Source organism: Protomyctophum bolini, assembly GCF_963924005.1.
Source record: "Protomyctophum bolini genome assembly, chromosome: 1".
NCBI classification, from domain to species: domain Eukaryota; kingdom Metazoa; phylum Chordata; class Actinopteri; order Myctophiformes; family Myctophidae; genus Protomyctophum; species Protomyctophum bolini.
In genome coordinates this window covers 37,952,105-37,962,357 of record NC_137862.1, presented here as the reverse complement: position 1 = coordinate 37,962,357, position 10,253 = coordinate 37,952,105, and the positions used below count along the sequence as shown (strand labels likewise).

Genomic DNA, 10,253 nt, shown 5'->3' with positions numbered 1-10,253 from the left:
GACATCACTGAGGGTATGAAAGGATCGATTTGGACAACTGGTGGTCCATGATGTTTTGTGTCATCATGTCTTTATGTGCATCTCAGTGGGTGAAGACATGCAGGTGTCCTGTGTTGTTGCCCCCCAGAAGAGCATTCCTGCTGGGGTGGAAGGCTGTGACAGACAGCATGGTGGTCAGGTGGTCCTCGTCTCTGAAGGAGTGCAGGAGTTGCCCGCTCTCATGGTACACCTGAACTCTACGAGGCAAGTCCATGCTCCCCACCACAAAGCAGTCCTCTTGTTTAGGGTCCCATGTGGCTGTAATCTTGCTCATATGCTGGTTGATCTGCATGTACAATCTAGTCGTAAACCAGGGATTGTACAGATTGTTAGCTCACATACAATACAAAGCTGAATCCACAACCACAGTATTCAGCTTGTGTTACAGAACTTGTTCAATGTGGGAATGTGCCATATTTCCGTCTTGCTGTTCCATTTAGGACCCGACACAGGATGGGGAGGGGGGGGTTCACTGATGTTCTGTATAAAAAAGGTACAGCCACAAAGCTGGTAGCAGAGGTAGAATAGGGATAGCCAGCAGGACAGGACGGGACAGGGTATCTAAGGGGCATCTAAGGTCCTTTCTGCCTACAAATGCTTATGTCACTCTGAAGGATAACGCTTTGGTGACTGCGTGTCACATTTGTGTCAGTATCTTGTGAAATAAATGCTAGGATTAAGATATTGTTGTTGGAACGCAGAACACACGAGGGAGAGTGAGTGCATGTACTGTAGGCCTACCCTATGGAGGTCACCAAGGGAGCATTGCTGATCAAAGCACTGGTGTCGTATATCCTGAAAGACAAACATTAGCGTTACTAAACATTTACTCATTTACATGTTAACATTTTGACTGACCTAAGCACCGTTCAGACATGTCAACTATAACGATACATATGTTCTAACTCAAGTGGATGGCAGAGTCCACACCGCAATTACAGTATACCGGCAACGTCGTGAGCGATATCGATTGGATGACTCTGAGCAATGTTATGAACGATAGATAGAAACATTGACAGTCAAAGTCAACGGGTATGTCATTAAGGGTATGGTCATGGTGATATATTCAAGGACATTTGGACAGAACTGTATATGGACCAAACCGGTGGTCTGTAATCACTTGGTGATAAAACGCTGATATTCAACCTTGAGGCATCTCTCGTCCGGTTTTGTAATGTTGCTCTAGTAGTTTCTATTAGTTACAACACTGTTCATGTACATTCTGTCAGCCTCACCTGATCCTGTGGTCCATACAGGAGGTGAGCACTCTGTTGCCAGTTGTAGAGGAGAAATAAGCACTAGAGATGCTTGAACTATGGCCATGCAGCTGGCACACTGGCTTGCTGTTGGTCTTCTTCAGAGAGCGGCTGTCGTAAACTCTCACCATCCTACAATTAAATATAAAATGCAACATGTACAGCGTGTCACCGTATACACACAAACCTACATGTGTACACGTGACCCTACCCTAAGTACTACAGATTAAACTAGAAGGTGCATACCAGTACTGTACATCCTTGCATAAATGTTAAGACACAACTTAACTCTCCCTTTCACTTCACTAGAAATGTCAGGCTTTCATGGTCGGATCAGATATGTTTTTTTTTGCATTTGAACGTAGGGCCTTGTCCTCCCGCCCATACTCCCTCCTGACAAGTGCCACCCCAGCCTGTAGGAGTATGTGCAAGACCAATATTACCGTCCCTGCCTGGCTTCACTGCCCAGAACACGGGTCCGACAAAGCCGGATGCACCAAGGTAGATTAGAATCCACAACCTCCGTGATGGTGCGCAGGGATTTCTACCACTGTACCACCGAGCCCATTTTGGGCGGCAACCCCTTTTGGTGTTAGCATTATGTTATACTTTAGCTATTGAAAAATAGCAGATCTACAAGCTCATAGCGCGCCACCGAGTGCCACGCTACGAGCTTGTAGGTCTGCTATTTTTGAAAAATCGAAGAACGACTGACATAGAAACATAGCTTTTTCAGAAAACGGTCAGGATGTAGAAGACATTTCTAGAATCTGATCAAAATGGGTTAATGACTAAATTGACTGACTTGCCAACAACCTTTTGTATATAGTTAAAAATTCCAGGACCAGTGGGAACTCTGTTAAGTTCAATAACACAGGATTTGAAGTATGATACATACTTGCTCTCCTAGTTTAAATAACAGGATATGAATGATACGTACCCGTGCACAGCAACCACAAAGTATTGCTTGTGCAAAGGATGGACGTTGACACATCGAATGTGTTTGTCCAATGTGTTAACAGACTCATGGGAGTTTCTGCAAAGAAATGAAAACCCACCACACATTAGTAAAGACTCATTATACAAAACATAGTCACACTAAGTAAAGTACATGTATATGTAAAGGCTAAAGGGTGTTCAATAGCATTGACTTATGAAGAAAAAAAATCACACCTGTGTGAACCGAGTGGTGCAACTCCTCTCTCTCCCTCCCCCTCTCTCCCTCCCCCCCCCCCCACCTCTCTCTCTCTCTCTCATTAGCAGGCAACAGTCTGTCAGCACTGTCTCTCTCCCTCTGTTTCTGCATGGCACAACAGCGCCCCTACTGGTACTCATTAACACATACATACATACATACATACATAGGTGTACACGGACATTGCTGGTTGTAGGAGTGGTTGCCCCACTCCAAAAGAGAAAAGAAAAAGAGCAGGCCAACATCAGTGTTTTGCACTGGGTGCGGTCAGCAAACAGGTGCCAAAAGAGGGAAAGTAAAGGGGGGAAACTTTAGCTGGTTGAAAACCAGGTGTGCTGCATCATTCTCATTCATGTGGCGTTGCTTAAAGTGAGCATGCTGGAAAGCCATCAACGAGGGAGTTACAGTAGTCAAGCTTTGAAATGACTACTATACTCCTTATGACTCACTAGCACCAATTGTTTAATAAAATCCTGCTACATTATTTACCCTGGAGTCCGTCTGTCAACAATGGCAACATCACCATTCAAGGCCCCGACCACTAGAGTGGAACAGTCATCTGACAGGAAGTCAAAGGTATTCAGGCAGTCCTCTGTGTCATACACCTGTAAGGACAACAAGACAGGATCTATCGAACGATGCTGTGGATTTCCTGTGTGATCTGTAGCTATGGACAGCAAGTTAATTCCAACTGAAGGAGGTAGGATTGGATCAGTACTGCTCGAGGCTGAAGTGGGGCCAGCCTTCTCCCTGGCAATGGCCAGCCATGATTGCAGCTTTCTAGTCCTCCACAAAGACAATGCAAACATCAAACGTGAACGTTCAACACACTCAAATAACAGCAACTAATGTTATAAGCCACTTTCAGACATTAATAACAGTATGTACGTATGAACGTAGGATCGGACATGCAACATATTTTATGTGGGCCCTTGACTTAAGTCCTCCAGGTAACATCTGATTTGGCTCAAACCGCTGTGTGTGGACGCTGTGATTGTCAGGTGAATTTACATTAAACGTGTGGACGTGTTTATGGCGCTTCTATTGTCGACGGGTGGAGCCTCCCTTCCTCCTGAGGTGTTTGGAGAGAGAATGTAATCATTCTGCTTTTTTTAGCGTTAGAGTTGGAAATATTCACAGATAGCGCACCAAACGTTTCTTTACTACTGCAGTAGCCCCTCCCCTCTGCAGTGCGCACTTGGCTGTACATAGACCAATGTTCTCTGAAAAACATAGCATTTGATCCTTGCATCTCCCTCATGCTGTGCCTGTGTTATATTTACGTGAGTGTAGCCAATGTGTGCGTCTGTGTCTACTACCCAGACCCCACCACTCACCTTAAACAGAGTATTTACTATATTGTGTGAACGCATCTGAAACGGACGGTCTCCTGTTGCATGCTGTGTGAACATTGACGACATGAACATTGAACGCATTATAAACAATATCGAAAAAGAAAACAATATACATAGGTTTGTGTGCGATGTGGGAATAGAAGTAGTGAATAGTTGGGGCACGGTGGCACAGTTGGTAGTGCTGTCGCCTCACAGCTAGAAGGTCCTGGGTTCGATTCCCGCTCGGGACGCTGTGGGTGCTGGCGGCGTGTTTCCTCCTCCGCGTCATCAGTGCCCATACCCGAAGGCGGGGTTGGCGAAAGGGCCTTTCTGTGTGGAGTTTGCATGTTCTCCACGTGTCCCTAGGCCTAGGGTAGGTACCCTCACAAAAAACATGCAGTAATCCTGGTCACTAAACTGCCTCCCCCTGGCCAGCCAGGGCGCCTAAAGGAGGGGAAAGGAACTGGTTGGAATAACGTGTTCCTTCCACGCGCTACGTCCAACCAGGGAAACTCCCCCCTGTCAGGTGTAAAGGAGCAACTTGGACACTCAGGCATGAAGGAAGCATGAGTTCAAGTCCGTTGCTCTCCCCATGTACCCATATATGGGGACTAGGTTGGTGGAGGGTGTGTAGAGCCCAGGATCACATTAGACGATTGACACAGGGGTGAAAAATGGGTTACAAAATCGTGGGATAAAAAAATATATTTAAAAAAAGAAGAAGTAGTGAATAGACGGTGTAGAGATGTAGTGGTACTTACATCATCAAAGATGGCCTTCTCTATGTCCATGCAGCGTAGAGATCCATCATTGCTCAGGCTCAGCAGGTGGGCAGGATTAGCCTTGGAAAACGCCATGCAAGACACTGGACGAGTGTGGGGCTCCCACAACAACACACCATGAACACCCCAACCAGCATCCTGGACACCAAAGACATGAAACACTGAGCATTTAGGGTTACAATCTCATTTAAATCTATTACAGAATTTAGTCATTTACTATCAAATGTTGGGTTTATCTTTTGATGTTGTCTGACAGAATTTGCACTATTAATTCTACAAAGATATAACAGAATCAATCACTTCAGTGAGTCAATAGCTACTTTCATACAGAGATCCCACAATAGTGACACAGCAAAGAGCAGCCATTAATGTTTTTCAAGGAAGTTGTCGACTGAACTGGAGTCAGTTGTAAAATCTACACATTGGACCAGGGAAGGCGCTAAAGCATTTCAACTTCCTTGAAAGAAATGGAAACGCGGAATCCAAAAAGTGAAGGTCCGCTAATGGTCTAAAGTTTAGACCATTAGCAGATCCTCACTTTTTGGATACCATGTGCAGAAAAGGGTAAGCAGCGTTCTTTTTTCTGAAGCGTATTAGGAGTGGGATAGACAGACTGTGGGCGAAGTTATATGGCCGTCCACACAAGCAACTGAACGTGGAGAAAGTTACAAAGCCCACCATTTGCTCCAGGGTAAGTTGTTTGTTGTTCATTATATGATTGATTCAACCATTGTTTAGTAAAAGTTGACGTTAATAGTATGATTTAGTAGCAGGGAGGGTGAATGAGTGACCGCTGCGTCCTCCATATTGTAAACATGTGCGCACCCACGGGAAAAGGAATAAAAATAAAATGCCCCAAACGTTCTGGGTACCTATGAAGCACTGTTGCAGGACACCCAACAGCAACGTTTCACCATGGTGTTATTATAGTATGGATGTTGTTGATATGAATACTTCTATTCCTCTTCGGAAAATATAACACGGTCCTCAGTGGAGGACTAGCAGGTAGTAGGACATGCTTGTCCTGTATAGCAACATTATCGTGGGTGGGGCGGGGGAGGTGTGCGAGCGGGTGGGGATTACCGTAACCTCGCCTCACCAGGCTTTCCTGGTTTCGGTTCCAAAAGTGCCGTATGATCCGGTCGGGAGCGGATGATATTGTTAAGTCATGAGTATTGTTTTGTAGTCATCAGGCAGGAACAATCAAATGGAACTTCCTTTTCCCTCAAACCGGAAGAATAACAATAAAAGCTCTCGTAGCCTGTAGCTTTTATTGAGAAAAATCAGTTTGAGGGAAAGGAAGTTCCGGGAGATTGATGACTACAAAACAATACAACATGACGTAGCGATATCATCTGCTCCTGACCAGTTCATGAACCCGAAATGGAATGGTGCCCAGGCTAGGCTTACCGTAAGGTCCATTCAAGCATGGAACATTACTAGTTTCGGAAATCAGACTGAGAACTTTCATCCGTGATCCAAGAATCAAACAATGCTGCCCCTTTGTGTGCGTTACTGCTTTTATATGATGGATAGGGATAGCTATGGAATGCCAGCATTAAAATATCAGGTGTGAGTTTCAGTGTCTAGTACTACGCTATGCTGTTTGACAGCTGTTGTCGGTAGATTGATTCTATGCATTCACAATCACACATGTAGTAGCCTATGCATCCATTTCACAAAACACCAACACAAAATGTATTTACAAGCAAAGCAAAATTATTGTTAACTCACCAAGTTCCAGAGTGCCACTTTCCCCCACTTGTCTCCTGCAGCCATGAGCAGGCTGCTAGTGCAGGGGTGGAAAGCTGCTGAGAAGATTCGATCCTCCACTACCTTGGCAACTCCATCTTTGGGTATTTTCATGTTCTTAAGAGCAGAGGTGTACCTGCAACAAGGCAACAATATCTCTGTATCTGCAACAATCATTTGTCACTTTTTCTAAAAGTGCTTCCAATGATACATGGTATTGCATGTTGACATATTTGCCACTTGTTTTGTTTTTTGTTATAGCTTGTTACTTTTGAAGACTTACTGCTTCAGATCAAGATCCACCTTTTCTTCATTTGCGGAGACCTGCAGAGTGTAATGACAACAGAAATTACCAGAAATAACACAGGACATTGACAGTGTGTGTGTGTGTGTGTGTGTGTGTGTGCGTGTGTGTGTGTTGGGGGGATACTGTATCACAAGCTCGCTCCCGGACCATTTGCATTGTTCCACGTCCCATTCAACCGGAAATAAACATAGAAAACATCACCACCTTGACAACTTGTACATCTGTTCTGTCTGTTAGTGAGTGCCTCGATCGGACAATGAATCAACTGAACATTCATAAAGTAATGTGTAATGAGAATAAAAATGTAACCCTGTGATCAATAATTAATTAATATCACGACATTGGAGGTGCGTCTGTTGCCTCCAGACTGAGAGTCCTGCAACATAACGCATGATAGTCTTGTGAAATTATGATATTTGCAGAAAACACCAAACTATTGTTTGCTGTTGATTTTACATCATGTCTATAATAAGCATTCACACAATAGATCATTAACAGACATATTTATTTTCTATGTGATGACAAATATTTTATTTGAGGTTTGGCATTATTATACGAAATGTTTTAGGCATATTGTGCCCCCGAACTGAGTGCATGTCCAAATAATACATTGATGAATCAGGCACTGTTGTGGAAAGGTGCGGATTTGCACAGTACAAAATCTAGTTTACTGAATGAGTCCCACTGACTATTAAATAGCCGCTCTACAAGCTCACAACACATTGCATTGCAACGGGAGCTTGTTGCGAATTCAGTGAGCACTTACTATGAGACCTAGCAGATCATGTCTGTGTGTCTGTCTGTCTGTCCGTGTGTCTGTCCCGCTATCCAAATATGGAGTGTGTTGCATCAGCAATCACTCAGCTCCATATATGGGCACAAAAGGGGCCAGGTACCCCAGCTCCATATATGGGCACAAAAGGGGCCAGTGATTTGTTTGTTGTGGACCTGGCCCCTTTTGTGCCCATATATGGAGCTGAGCGTTCGCTTCCCACGTTCGCGCGTCTTACTCGTAGATTTGCTATTTGTTAGTATTGAATTTTTTTTTGACAATTTGGGGATATTTTTGAAACATTTTAACAACCCGAAATCTTAAATGCGTGTCTCTCCAGGAATAAGTCATTTCAGTTGGACGTCAAACTCATTCATTTGGGGTCCTTGACATGAAATAGTTTGGGAACCACTGAACTTTCACATCTCTGCATCACCGACAGAAAATATGATTCCCACCTCAGAGCAGAGCTGGAGAAGCTCAAGAGGCAGTCCACTGCCTCTCTCCACGTTCACTGGATCCATGGACAGAGGACCAGGAGGATTCTTTGGCATAACGTCAATTGCCTTTGCGTGAAGAGTAGAAACACATGTTGGACAGAAAGAATGAATGAGAGAAAGGACTATTGACTATTGTGTAACGTCATTAATTAAGTATCACAGACCTACCACACAGATCGAGTGCTGGCACTTTGGCATGGGGGGGGGGGGTCAGATCAACATAGGGAATGAATTCTGTACTGGCCATATATGTTGGTCAGATAAACACACAGTATGGAATGTCAGAACAGGTCAGCTCCATATATGGAGATCTAAGGGTGGCAGCGGGGGCAGTGTCTTGAGTGTACAGGGTTTAATGAGGGCCCAGGTAGGGCCGGGCCTACATTTTCGGGCCTGTTGAGAACTCTTGTTTTCACCGGCTGTCGGGTGCAGCTGCACTAATAACTTTGGGGCAGGCCTGTCTAGAGTTTAAATGGACAGGTATCAGTCAAAAGGGAGACATCGAAGAGGAAGGATGGATGGGGAAGGATCAACATATGGAATGTCAGAACAGGTCAGCTCCATATATGGAGATCTAAGGGTTTGAGGTGAGATGTAGAGTTGCTTTCCAATACTGAGCAGGGATCTCCCTATATGGGCTCAACTGGCTCTTGACGTAATGAATCAAAAAAGCCATCAGCTTAATGTAGCAAAATGTAGCAACAGTAGAGAAAACTAACGGATGTTGTGATCACGTGGACAGGAAAAGACATCGCCAGATTCGCTCTATTTGGTCAAAATCGGCACCGCCACCATCAGAACTGGGTATAATAAAATAGGATTATCGTGTTAGAATGAGATAGTGTGTATGTCACAGATTTTTCTATTGGCATTAAAATGACGAATTAAACATATGAATAGTGCAGGTAGAAGGCACAATCCACTGTTAATTAGGGTGGCCATAGGAGGGTTAATATTGACATCATGTCACAAGGAATGACCATATATGGGGCGTGACCAACTGACGGGAAATGCACAATTTCATAGTTGACCTGCGGAGGAGACTTATTTTGGAGTCGTAGGGACTTCCGAGGAGGAAGCTCGTCTTTGACTTTCTCTGCAATCTTTGACCTGCTGGAAACAAAGTGTTCTTGTGTTAACATTTACCTACACTACTTGAGTTCAACTTAAAAGATCTGTGTGGTTTACAAATACCAAATAATTTGCTGCATTTTGACAAAAAATAAATAAAATACATTGCATGGATACACCTGGGACGTATCCTCAGTGATGCATCCTGAGGTCAACGGGGTTTCAGGTCTATCAACATCATACCCCTCACTCAGGCCACCCAGCCGGGGTGATCAAGTCCCAACTTACGTCCCAGTAGCTACCCTCAATCAGTCCCACTAGGGCAAATCCATGGCCACACAATCCGTTGGAACTACTCTGCCAGGGCTGGGAGGTACACTTCTGGCACATGGATGGACTATAGGCTCTGTGGGTTGTCTCTTGTCCGGGCTCCTCCTACGTGTCACCAGGTCCACTCCTGCTCTCACCTCGTATAACTAGAATGTATGTAGGGTTTTAATTCTATCCAATAGAAGTAGAAGACATCCCAGCAGTTTGTACCTTGTGAGATTTCTCTTCCGTGATGGTTTTGGTTGTGTTAACCGTTTCAGATCTTTAGTAGCCTTTCAAGACAGACAGAAAAAAAAGAGTCAAAATTAGCAAACAATTCTGCTAAGTCATGTAGGAACCATTTTGAACTCCACACACATCAGTGATGAATACATGCTTGCCTTGCAGGACAGTGATGGTCAGTGACGGGATAGGTTTTTTTTTGTTATGGGTTTACGTGGGGCATCAACTAATAGTACTCGCACGGTTGTGTGAAGGGTCCCGGTTTAAACCAATAACCACAGCAGTGCTGCTGAAGCTACAACAGAGATTTTACCTGTGGTAAATTGATGGAGGACAGGAACACTTTGTTCTGTCTTATGTTCTCTAGACGTTCCAGCTCGTATGCAGACAGTTTTCTATGTTTATCCTGAATTGAAAGAATAAACTATTAAAATGCATTGATCTGCTTTTGCAACAGGACTATTATTTTCAATGGAGTCACACAGTTTTGTATGAGGAAATGTAATGGCAATTACAGTGAAAAAGTATATATGACATCTACATGTCATATAATGAAAGAAAGGACTGTTGTTTTTGGAGTTAAATGACAATGACAAATTGATGACACATAAAACATATAACATACATCACTGTTTTCAGCTTCGGAATCCTCTGTTTTGGCCTTGGTCATGTTTTGTCTCTTCCTTTTATCAC

At 44.0% G+C, this 10,253-nt stretch overlaps 1 protein-coding gene across 1 annotated transcript; it reads right to left on the bottom strand.

Moving 5' to 3' along the window:
* wdr76 (WD repeat domain 76) lies at positions 1-10,253 on the bottom strand. Its single transcript, XM_080770601.1, has 13 exons — positions 10,186-10,253; positions 9,874-9,966; positions 9,549-9,610; positions 8,969-9,047; positions 7,896-8,003; positions 6,642-6,682; positions 6,341-6,494; positions 4,586-4,744; positions 2,980-3,095; positions 2,236-2,331; positions 1,275-1,427; positions 781-834; positions 1-338 (listed from the first exon to the last, which is right to left on the bottom strand). Exons 1-13 carry the CDS (start codon positions 10,228-10,230, stop codon positions 83-85), a joined length of 1,416 nt encoding a protein of 471 aa, XP_080626727.1. The 5' UTR covers positions 10,231-10,253; the 3' UTR covers positions 1-82.